This window comes from Mustela putorius, unplaced genomic scaffold (assembly GCF_011764305.1).
Source record: "Mustela putorius furo isolate JIRA1106 unplaced genomic scaffold, ASM1176430v1.1 tig00003871_pilon_pilon_pilon, whole genome shotgun sequence".
Taxonomy (NCBI): domain Eukaryota; kingdom Metazoa; phylum Chordata; class Mammalia; order Carnivora; family Mustelidae; genus Mustela; species Mustela putorius.
The window spans coordinates 3,668,902-3,682,012 of NW_025422023.1; the positions used below are offsets into that span (position 1 = coordinate 3,668,902).

Genomic DNA, 13,111 nt, shown 5'->3' on the forward strand with positions numbered 1-13,111 from the left:
CTGCTTCTCAGCAGTGTGGTTCTTACCCCCTGGTTTTTGATGGTCCCTCTACTGGTATTTCCAGAGTGTCAGCAGCAGAAAAGTTTTTGTACAGGCTGACAGCTGACATTGTCTAGCACAGCAGCTGAAATTTCACATGTATCTAGGGACCATTTAGGTAACACAAATGATAGAAAATTAGGCACCATAATTTTTTTTCTTGAAACATGATGCCCACCTGGTCTATTTTTCATTTCTAAATTTTAATATAGACAAGAATACAAAACCAATATACTTTTTTGTTTCCTCTTGCTGCTCAGCAATAAGCTATATGTTGTCCTATAAGAATGCAGACTCAGTGGCCTGCAGACTCCATATCTGATTGCTAACAGAAGCTGGTAATGTGAATTATTATGTGATTTTTTTTCTAATTGCGTAGGTTGTTAATTGCTTAAAACTTTATCAAGAATTCTTGTGTGGGCCAGCATTTCGAGGGCTAGACCAAGAAGCCTGTGGATTGCCATCTTGAGACATTGATCTAGCAAATTCAGTGCTGAGTGTGTCAAAGTTATCTTAGTGTTTCTTGTGGCCTCTTACTTCAGAGAAAACCCTCTGGATTTCTCCCCACAGCTCTGCTCTTGTCTGACTCTCAGACGTTTAACCGAAAAAGACAGCTTGGTGGGCAAATCTGTTTCTGTTAGTAGGATTGCATATATAACATTTTCTGAATTCACATTTTATAATTATTAATTTATCTTCCCTTGCCTACTTTCAGGCAAGAATGTTAGGCAATAAACATTGGGATTTCATAATATTAAATAAATAGATATGATTCTCTTTTAAATAAATGGAAACTATTAGCACATGAGTCAGGAGAACCAAAAGTTTTCTTGATGGCTGGCAAGACACTTCATCATTATTTCCATTAACTTTTGATGATTACATAGGATAAATATGTCCTCACATTCTTTTCTGAACCAGTGTCTTCATTGCTACGGTTGCTACATAAACAAAACCCTGAAGCTCTTTCAGGTAGGAAGGAACCTGTCCAGAGTGGTTATGATTTCTTCTCAGCTCTTGTTCTTTAGAGAAGGAAGAGCAAACGTTCGGCACCACCGCCTTCCTCTGTAACGTATGTGTCCAAGTAGAAAGACATTAAATTCTTTTCTATGGAGTCTGGATCTAGCTTCACTTTCAGCCTCCCCAGCACAGAGCCCAGGGAGGCTAGAACTAAGCAGGAGTTAGCATTCAAGATACAATCCATCTGCATGGCAACCTGGAGTTCACTGCAAGGAGCTTTCTGGAATGGCGTGTGTCTTGTATCTGCATAGCTATGGCCAGCTTTCTATCGGGTATCATATCACTGCTAAGCGTCACTTTAAAAAGATAGTATTACTAGTCCCAGTGAACTGAATGCTAAATTTCTTCAGTTTAAAATTTCTTTAGGGTTGTTTGGTGCTTAGTACACAGGAGAACTTTAATAAATGCAGAATTAGAATCAATTTCCAAAATAATCTGGCAAGCCCATTTACCGAAGGTCTGGGAACAATTTCTCTTGTGGTAACTATAAAACTCTTTGAAATTGCACAGGTCAGCCCTCTTCCTTTACAGATAATGCACCTAAAACCCCAAGAGTTAACTTACTTGTTCAAGTTCATCAGCCATTAACAAGCAGGCTACCGCATTTTGTGGGTCTACATAGAGGTTGTATTTGTTTCTTAAAGAAATTTCCATGAAACGTAATGGCTTAAAACACCAGAAATTTATTTTCCCATAGTCTGGAGGCCAACAGTTTCACTGGCAATACAGAATCAAGGGGTCAGTAAGGCCCTACCCTCTCCATAAATTCTCTGGGAGAATTCACAGCTTGTTGCTTCTAGATTCTGGTGGCTGCCAGCATTCTCTGGCTTGTAGCTCCATCCCTCCAATCTCTGCTTCTCTAGTCCCATGGCCTCCTCCTCTTCTGTGTGTGTCAAATCTCTCTCTGTCTTTCTCTATAGGGACATTTGTGATGACATTTAGGGGCCACCTGGATAAACCAGAGTGTCTCTCCATCTCAGGGTTGTTAAGCACATCTGTGAAAGGTCCTTTTTCTATGTGAGGTAAGATTTGTAGGTTCCAGGGATTAGGACCCTCATGCCTTTGGGACAATTATGCAGCACAGTGGTTATGAGTGTGGAGCCTGGATCTACCTGCCTGACTTTAATCCTGGTCTTGTACTTATGGAGGTTTGGAGGCTTTTGTTTCTTCATCCCTAACAGGAGGACAATTATAGTATTTATTGCATAGGGTTATTGTGAAGATCAAATAAAAGAATACACATAAAAACCCTTATGAGGGCAGTGTTATTACCTAAAAGCCCTCAATAACTGTCCTCATTCAGAGACCACTCTACCGAGCCCCAAATCCGTGTAGCTGTCGAACTTTTACAGAGTTCCTGGTTGTACTGAGATTTAATTAAATAAATAAATTACTTTATTCATTTACTTATTGCTACCAAGATACCACACTCCAAGTATCGGAATTAAGCTTCTTGCCTCCCAAACTGAGCTGGTCTTGACAATGTGTGCTTTTGATCTAGGGAATTTCTATCTTTAGAAGAGGTTCGTGGTGCAGTTATCTGCTAGGCTTTCTAACCATCTTCTGGACTTTCTGACATGGGTCTGTCCTTGCAGTGAACAAACACAACTGCTTTACTGTGACTCACATTTTCACATTTCCAAATTTTTGATTAGTTCTTTTACTTGTTCAATGAACAGAGGGGTGGAAGAACACTTTTTAAAACTTTTTAAAAACTAGTCTTAATGTATTTTCAAAGCGCTCCTCTGGTGAATAAAATAATTCTGTGGTAAAATATAGTCACAATACTTGCATTTTTAGAAGGAAAAGAAGTATCTTTCTTCTACTAATGATAAAAGGTGCTAATTATGTTGTCATAGTAGAGTACCACTTATGCTTAAATCACCAACTCTGCCCCTTAACGGGAAATAACTGCTGTGAACTGACCAGTATGGCATCCTTTGAGAGGTCTAGATTAGTCTTCTGAACCTTGGGTACTTATTAAAAGTAAAAAATGCCTACCTTAACGCCACAGAACTCTAAAAAGTTTGCTATGGTTTCCTTTTCCAGGAATAGATGATCTTATCTTGGCTGGAATTTTAAAAATCATCATTATTTTTTTAATTCAGCAACTCTTACAGTGATCATTAAATGTTAAGGGACACAATGTTGGATGGGGTTCTCTTTTTTACTTGTCCTTTCTCCTCAAATATTCTAAAAGATAAAACAAAACAAACAAAACCCAACCAACCAAACAGCAAAAATGAACTACATGAAGCTCCCTCTATAATTAGGCTGAAAAGTGAAGAATTGTCACAAGTTTGTTTAAAATTCAGCGTTACCATTTCCTAAACAAGTGACTTGGCCAAGTTACCGAAGTTCCCTGTTCTTAAGTTACCAAGTTTCCTGCTTCTGTTTCAGTTTGCAAAATAAGGATAATAATAGAATCGACCTCATAAGATTGAGGGTTTATATCGGAGCTTTATTTACAACCTCTTTCAACATTGTTAAAAAGTAATGTTTTTGACCACTCTTAGGAATTTATGGCGGACAATTCCAATAATATCACAGTTTATATCCAGGAATAGAGATTGGAATGATCTTTAAGGAAATCAGCAGAAAGATTATCTTGGCAAAGTCTTCAGTTTCACTTAGGGATGGCTATCCCTTATGGCACAGAGGTCATTTAAACGGAGAAATCCTGAGTGAAAGAAGTCCCTGCAGAAGGAAACACATTTAAAGCTATTCTTTATTTCTTGGCTTTGGGGCATTTATAGGACAAACATATTTGTATTCAGTTTTCCTAAAGGGTTTTTTAAAAAAATAAATATTTTAGAGCTAGGACTGTAAATGACATCCATTACAGAGAAGAGGAAGAAAAAACCCATACAAGCCACTCTTCTATTCACATTGCATCTTTAGTTTTAGAAAAAAAATGATTATATGCCATCACATTATTTTTTAAGGTATGTCTTAGGGAAAAATAATAAGAAACATGCCAACTTTATAGATGAGGAACCTGACATATCAAAAAGTTAAGGCTCTTTCCTTGGAGTATAAAGAAATGAATGCAATGATTGCAGACAAGCTTTTTTTGCAAATAAGCAGTTTAGCCGTAAACTTCCCTTTTCATCCAGCATAAAACATTATTTTAATGACACATTTTAGTCCAGTGGGTTAGCAGCCATGCTTATAACACACAGATAGCTGATTTCTCCTAAAATATAACTTATGAGACAGTGTTCTATCAATTGGTTGTCTACCTCTCAGAATAAACATGAGCTATAAATATTGATAGATTTGTGGGAACTCTGTGGATCTTAGGAATTTCTGTTCAAATACAATAGAAAATATGTTTGGAAAAATACAGACTGATGCAAACAGGTATGTCTTATGGTTTTTAATCTTGAAATAGGAACCACGTAATCAACCATTTAATATAACAGTTGAGATTTACATGAAACAGGAAGAAAGTTATGGTTAAAGATGTCTGTCTTACTATCTAAAAAGATCTCAATTGTGCAGTTAATCTTATCTAATACAAAATCTCGCCTCTGTAAGTTATAATTGGCTTATTAGGGGCTTAAATGGTTGCACAGGGATCAAACCATAGCTCAGAAATGCATGTTAGTAAACAGGCCATTTATTCTGGCGTGCTGGTAAACTGGCCGAACTCTACCAATATATTTGCTGTTAGGCTGCCACACTCTGTCATGGTATAACCTAAATCTTTCAGAACACCTGGTTAAATAAATGTATTATATGGTCAAATCATTGTAATTTTGTATAATTTAATCTTGTTTTCTGCCCCATAGAAAGGTAGGGAATGGAAAAGAAACATAAAGCCACGAGCAATGACTTCTATATATAATAATTCACAAGATTACATCTATTTAATTGAAGATACTATTGCCCTACAACAGAAATTTAATTAATTAATTCCTTTAAGAGACTTATTGAGGTCCAACATATACCAGCCATCACTGTAGACATTTTGCATTCATCAGTGAACAAAAAAAACCAAAAATCTTTGCCCACGTGGATCTCACTTTCTCAGGGGGTGGGGGAGATGGGCTACAACTCATGATCATAATAAATAAGCAAATACATAGTAGATGAGAAGTTGATAAATGTTATGAAGAAAATAAGTACAAAAATGTACTGGAGGTTTCAAGGTGGGGTGGAGCACAGAAGAAACCACTTTACTTGATGTCCTTGAATTACTAGGGTGAGAAAACATTTTTACTTAAAGAACATATCATTAGCATTGAATAACATCATCACTTTGTCCCATCATATGCTTTTAGTTTAATTCCGTTTCATTCCATTTATTTATGTCTTCAGTTCCTTAGTACCAACCATGTGCAAAACACCATTTTCAGGGGTGTCTGGGTGGCTCAGTGGGTTAAAGCCTTTGCCTTTGGCTCAGGTCATGATCCCAGGGTCCTGGGATCGAGCCCCACATCGGGCTCTCTGCTCAGCAGGGAGCGTGCTCCCTGCCCCGCCCCCCGCCTCCACCTGCCTCTCTGCCTACTTGTGATCTCTTTTGTCAAATAAATAAATAAAAATCTTTAAAAAAACAAAAACAAAACCAAAACCCACTATTTTTAGGCACTGAGGGAATCATGATAAAGAAAATAAGGTGCCTGATCTTGTGAAGCTTATATTCTGGTGGTAGAGACAGTCAACATAAAAAGAAACAAGTAATGATGAAGAGAAATGCTCTCAAGAAAAACGAAAGCAGGTTTGGGGTTAAGAGAGTGACAGGGTTGGGATCAGTGGGCTTTACGTAAATCGGTCAGGGTTGACCCCGCTGAAGAGGTGACACTTCAGCAGAAACCTGAATGAAAGACGAGAGTGAGCCTGAGCCACATTTAAGAGTTGGGAAAGAATATTCTGGGTGGGAAGGAACAGGTATTACAAATAGCCTCTATTTGAAATGAGTGTACTGCATTCTGGAAACAAGGAAGCTGATGAGGTTGGAGCAGACCAAGCGACAGGGGAGAGGCAGGAACCCAAGGCCTTCTGATACTTTTGCACAAAATAAAAGTGAGTTTATAACATTATGCCTCTGGAAAGTAAGATAATTTTGTGAATGACCACCTGACATAAACACAAACACTGCTTTTCCTCTCATACCCAGAGAATTTGTTAGAAGCACGGACTCTCTTGTTGGTCAGACTAACTTCTCCATATACCAGCTGTAAACTCAGGCAGGACTTTTAATCTCCCTTTATTGTCAGTTTTCCCATCTGTGTAATAGTGATTATCGCATCCATCACATGGAATTGTTGCAAGGAATGAGGAGCCAATCTATGTAAGTTGGTCAAAGGGTATAAACTTTGTTACTGAATGGATAAGTTCTGGGGATAGTTTTCTGCAGGACGGTGACTACAGTGAATCACATTGTGTTATGTACTTGAAATTTGCTGAGAGAGTAATTTCTAAGAGTTGTCATTAAAGGGAAAAAAACTGTAACCATGTGAGTTGAGAATGAGTTGAGAAATGAAGTGGTTGAAACAGTGCCACCATTCTAATCATTAATTCTAAAGTCCAGTACTGGCCACATGGGCTATCAAGCAACCGAGCTGTGGCTAGTCTTAATGGACAAGTACTATAGGTGTAAACACATCAGATCTCAAAGATAACCATGAAAAAAAGAACATAAAATATTTCATTAATACGTGTTTATATTGGTTACTTTTTTGGAATGATAGTTGAGATATACTGGATTAAAAAATATATTACTAAAATTAATTTTGCCTGTTTCCTTTTCCTTTTTTAAGGTTGGCTATTAGAAAAGTTTAAATGACATAGGTGGCTGGCATTATGTGTCTCTAGACACTGCTATTCTGGATAGTATGAGAGAGACACTACAGACTCACAAATGTGAATAAGCTTTGGTGCAAACCCACAGGTGGTCACAAGGTGGTTCTAATCCCAGGGAAAAGGACGAGTGAGCAGTGAGAGGTGAGCAGAGAAGGCCACCTTGATCCTCCTCCATTCTTCTCAGGAGCTATCATATTCCAATTTGTAGCCGGTGGCATTTGTGATTTATTGGTTTGCACACAGAATAAAGAAGAAAAATCCATAGGAACTATCCTGCCATTCCCAGGACGATGGATTCCCTGTGCACATAAATCCACTCTGACTCCTGAATCATAGGAGAACGGTGGCCATACGGAGTGCTGCTCCATCCTCGGGCATGGGGGGAAAATTACAATCTAATTGTATGTGAACTGGCAGAGAATTTCATCTTCTAGGATTGAAAGCCAAGACCTGGGACATGAAGTTGTAAAACAAGAAGAGCCTTTTTAAGTTTTTAATGTTAACTCGGGGGGAGAAAAAAAAAAAAAGAAATAAAAAAAAGGAAAAGAAATGTTAACTCAGTATGGATAAGTTTTCAAAATGTACAAATAAAGTTTAAATCATTATCTCTGTTGTTATGAACACCTATCTATTATCATCCACTGAGCATTTGTTTTGTGTCTGGCACTATGCCATAGGCTTTACAAGTTTATCCAATTTAATCTTAAAATAACCCTATCATTTTCATTTCACGGTTGATGAAACTAAGGCTCAGAGGGGTTAAGCCACATGACCAAGGTCATATTAGTAAGTGATGGAACTAGGATATGGACACAAGTCGGCCTGGCTCCAAACCCTGTGCTCTAACCATTCCACTATGCTACTGACATTGTATCCCTCCCCACAAACAACTACAACCACATCACCAAGAATGACAACATCAAAATAGCAGCCCTATCAAAAGTAAGACATTGCCCGAAGAATGACAGTGTTTGCTAACGTTTTGCCTGAATGATTCCTACCTGAACACTAGGAAATTTCCTACTGGCTTTATAACAAGGGATACCAGAAGAAACAACCCAATGAAACTGGTAGCCATATTGCCATAAAGGCTCCACTGGGGGATAGACTTGAGATCTCTCAGAAGCAACTCCTCGCTCTGCAGCGGAATCCACAGCACCCAAGCAGGACGCCAACACAATCCTCTAGTAAATGTGTGACATTCTAAAGCAGGCACGTCATGGTCTCAGCCTAGGCCTGGCTAAATTCTAACTTCCATATTTCCTTGTTTGCTCTTCTACCTTGATTGTGTCACAAACTTATCTTTATATTTTATATAGCTGAATAAATGATGTATTATAAGCAAACACTCAGCCAGTATTCATTCCTGCCTGATCAGCTTCTGAAAATAGAGCTTTCTTTTTTTGTGAAAGAACGTTGAGCCCCTCCACTGTACACATGAGTATAAATCTAATTAGGTGAGACATAATTGCATTTATTTAACCTTAGCATCATAGTTATCTTTGCCTGGGACAAATTTAAACTTTAATTGCAGTTTATGTGATGGCCATCTGTCATATATCACTGGGCAAAGCCCCACAGGCTTACTTGAAACAGGGCTTACTTGAAACTAGGAAATTGTCAAGCTTTGTGGAATATTGGCAAGAACTTGTTTGGTAGAAATCAGTCTTAACAAAGAGAACTGAAATTTAACCTCTTTTTTTTTTTTCTTTTTAAATTAAGCATGATATAAATCTATGTAGCCAAATCTTTACATATTGGACGGTCTTCTTTGGCCACAGACACATATGAGTTCAGCAAAGTATAGAAATACAGGCAAACTGTTCTTCAATCTTATTGCATGAAGATGAAAAGGGGCTATGGGCAAATTAATCTCTTACCGAGTTTGTTTTCTTATTATTTGAAAATACCAAATTACATTCAGCAAAGTTTATATAAAATACATTCAAAGAAAGATGGGATTCTTACATGTATTTAGTTTTTATGTGAAGAATAGAGACATATATAGAGTGTCTCTAATACATACATACACATGCACCATACATATATACATAAAAACACACCATACATATGCTATGATACTATATATATATATATATATATATACATACACACACACATATATATACATGGAATTGGCACAATAAGAGGTTCTTCATTTGGAACTCTACAGTCCTTCAACTTCAGCTTTTAGGCAAGCCAATTTAGTATGGAATATAAATTGGTGATTTAAAATATTCATTATAATTGATATTAATAAACACAGAGCAATGAAAGATAAAGATATACTCTTATATTCTTGTACCTCTTTTGATTATAGTTAGAAGCTAACTTTTGATTCATTTAAATATTTGACCAAAACAATTGGTCTCTTGTTTCTTTACAAAATGTTTAAAAATATAATTTGGCTTCATAATTAATAAAATAAAGTCTCCAAGATTTGTGGTAAATGACTACAGTGAATGTAGGGGTATGCCAATGAGATCCCTTTCCAGGACTGACCCCGCTTTTGGGAGTGTTGCCTATGAGAGAGCTCTGAGTCTTTCTCCTGGAATTGCCCTCAGTTGAGGAGAGCTGACTTGACCCAGTTCACCCAAGCTGGTGGGAGCTGGGAGTCAAGCAAGGGCCCACATCCATTGATTAGTCTATGTGGGACAACTCTGAAGGGCCATTCGAGCTCCAGAGCTCCCTATGGGGCCATTTTCAGTCATACCTGTCCTGCAGCTCAATTTCTCATACCTGCCAAATCCTATGGCCTGCATGGGTATTATTCCTAAGAGTATGTTCAGTATGTTGCCTGCCTGTACGTCCTCATCTCAGAGTCTATTTCTTGGAGAACCCATATAAGACAAAGAAAAAATCTCTTTAGATATGCTCTGAGAGGAAAGATTAATATATATATAGCATTTTAATAAACTTCACTGAGAATTTTTTATAACAGTTTTAATTCAATAAAATTTATTAAACATCTATGATGTTCTAGGCATTGTGCAAAGCATGAATGCTATAAAGTTAAGCAAAATTGAATTAGGCAAAATTGATTCCAAAGAACTTGCTGGCATGAAACACAGACATTACAACAAGGGAACATAATTCAACTGAGACAAGCCCTGCATTAAGAGAATGGACACACTGCTCTGAAAGGATTGAGAAAGGGATGCCTATCTTTCTGGAGACCCAGAAAGAGGCAGGAATGACTTCACTTAGGACATTTGAAACAAATTCTTCAAAAAGTTCAAGCCTCTTGAATCATTCTTTCTTTTCTCTCTTTCACATCTCACATCCAATCTCTCAACAAAAGCTATTACCTCTTAAAGATACAGTAGTCCCCCTCTTGCCAGCCATTTTGCTTTCGGGGGTTTCAGTTAGCCACGGTCAGCTAAGGTCCAGAAGCAGATGGCCTCCTCCTGACTTATCACCAGAAAAGTCAAGGGTGGGCTAACACTATGATTATCACAATGCCTGCGCCATTCACTTCATCATGCAGGCATTTTATCATCTCACAGCATCGTGAGAAGAAGAGGAGGGGTAAAAAACAGTAAGATATTTTGAGAGAGAGACCACATGCACTAACATTTCTTACAGTATATTGTTATAATTGTTCTATTTTATCATTATTGTTGTTAATCTCTTACTGTGCCTAATTTAGAAATTAAACTTTATTACAGATATAGACAGAAAAAAACAGCCTATATTGGGGTTGGTCCTATCTGTGGTTTCAGGCATCCACTGGGGGCCTTGGAACATCTCCCTCTCCTCTCCCCCACAAGTAAGGAGAATTGCTGCATCCAGGAGCCAGGATGCACCCCCTTTGCTGCTCCTAATCCATGCAAGTCTAACATCTCTTATAGACTCAGCCTCATAACTGGGTTTTGTGCTTCTACCCTTGATCTATTCTCAACACAAGTCATGATTCTGTTAACACAGAAGTCAGATCATGAATTGTTCTGCTGAAAACACTCAGAGGTTCTCTTCTCAAGCTAAGAACCAAAGCTGTTAGACCTACAGTGTCCTGGTCCAACTGCCTGGGAGGGCCAGTGCATGCCTGCTTCTGAGTATTGGTACCTGTGGCAGGTACAGCTCCCTCTGCCCGAGTCCCCCTTCCCTGCCTTCATGTTTCCTCAACTGTGAACATCTCCCAAAGAAGTTCCCTGACCACCCTCTCCCAGGACAACATACCCTCTTTTCCTGCTTTACTTCTCTTCATCGCGCTTACCATCTGCTCTGGTCGTGATTATCATCTATTTGATTTTGAGTTTGCCCTTGCCCACCTGAACATAAACTTCACAAAGGCAGGTGATTAACTGTTTTGATTTGAGCTACATACCCAATACCTAAAACTGTCCCAAGCACAGACTAAATGCTTACTAAATATTGTTAAAAAAAATGAATGTTTACAAATAATGAACAGAAGTAAGAGAAGGGTGAAATCCTTCATTGTGAACAACAGCTGGAAAGCACAGACATCAAAGAGTTGCTAATCTAGTGTGATGAAAATGGAAACATTCTCTCTGGTTGGAGCTGGAAACATAGGTTGAATGTGTAAACTATGAAATATGGTTGTCATGGGCTGAATTGTTCACATGTCAAAGCCCTCACATCAGGACCTCAGAATGGGACTTCATTTGGAGACAAGGCCTTGAAAGAGGTGACGAAGTTAAAATAAGGTCTTTAGAGTGCCTTTAATCCAACATGACCGGTGTGTCTACAGGAAGAGAAATCTGGGCCTGCACTTACAGAGGGAATAACGTGCAAAGACATGGAGAAATCAACCATCCACAGGCCCAGGAGAGAGGTTCTGGGAGGAGCCAACACTGTTGGCACCTTGACCTCACACTTGTAGTTTCCAGAACTGTGTGCAAAGAGATCTCTACGGTTAAGCCACCCAGTCTGTGGTACTATGTATTGACAGTCCTAGCAGATTCACATGATGGCACAAGGTACCGTAAAGGATCTTTACTTTATCACAGCCACTATAACATTTTAGCAGGGAGGGAGGCACTCTGTGCAGAGATCTGAGTTTCAGAAAGATTGCATTTGTGGTAATATGGAGGACGGACTAGAAAAGCGAAACAATGGGAGCCATGGAGACTAACTGGGATATGTTTGCAGCCACTGTGATTTAGATCAAGTAGAAGGCAAGGGAAGAGCAGAGTACAGAACTGGGAGAAGCCTCAGAGCCAAGACTATCGGGACTCATTGGGACTCAGTGACGTGTGACAGGTGGGTGATACTGACATCCATCACTAACAATTTGATTAAATGCACGCATACAAAAGAGTTCAAATAATGTAGTTCACATGGATTTCAGCAGTCTCAGACTTGAGAAAATATCTCAATATGGAGCCTTAAGACAGAGTAAAGCAGCATTCATGCTGCTCAAGATGTGAATAGCACTCCTTGGGAAAAGGGGTCTGCAGAAGAGCTACAGGCAACATCTTTCTTAGGCATAATATGATTAGCATATTAAAAAATTTGAGAATTTTGCAATGAATAAACCTATTTAACTTCATCCAAAAAAAATATTTCCCACATTTATTTGCTTATGGAACCCTGTTCTGTGTTAACCTCTTCATAAGCATGAATACTCCAGAATTTAACACAGTTTGGAAAACAGTGGTGTATTTTGAGGCATTCTAGTGGTTCCAAAAAATAAATAGAGAAGCTTTGTATGGGTAATTTCTATTTCTAGTAGTAAAACTTATCAACATTGTTCTAACACACTGGCAGAATAAACTCATTCAAGAAATGGAGTTGGTTTTCTTATAGCCTAATTCTTACCAGATTAAAAAAAAAGCAAAAATTCAGAATCTTAAAAAAAATATCACTAGTTCTTTCATATCCCTAAAGAGAAATCGTCCATGTCTTGAAACAAAAAATATATCCTGGTGATGTAAGGGGAACGTGTAGCTCAAATGCAGAAATCTGCAGAAATCTGCAGAGATGTCTGGGAGCCGACATCTGCCCACATTCCACCCAGGTTCTGAAGCATGTTCCTACGCCATGACTCACATGCGATGCGCACGTAGGCTTTTCTGCTCTTTGTGGTGCCCGCTGAACTCCAGGCCACACACTGGCACCAGTAATCTTCAGGCCCAAAGAGTTCTTCGACTTGCTGGCGCGAAATCTCAATGCTCACTTCCCGGACAATGAGACCTGCCAAGAGAAAGGGAGATTTAAGTCAGGAAAAGCCTTATTACTGGCAAACTACAAAACATCATACCATGTATTTCCCCCCAGTGAT

General features: G+C 38.6%; 1 protein-coding gene across 2 annotated transcripts in view; it reads right to left on the minus strand.

Moving 5' to 3' along the window:
• The window catches only part of UNC5C (unc-5 netrin receptor C), a 360,754-nt gene that overhangs the window by 106,413 nt on the left and 241,230 nt on the right, over window positions 1-13,111 (minus strand). For both annotated transcript variants that reach the window (XM_004756034.2, XM_004756033.2), the window contains exon 3: window positions 12,880-13,023. In XM_004756034.2, coding sequence (XP_004756091.1) covers window positions 12,880-13,023 — 144 coding nt within the window. The remainder of the gene's footprint in view (window positions 1-12,879; window positions 13,024-13,111) is intronic.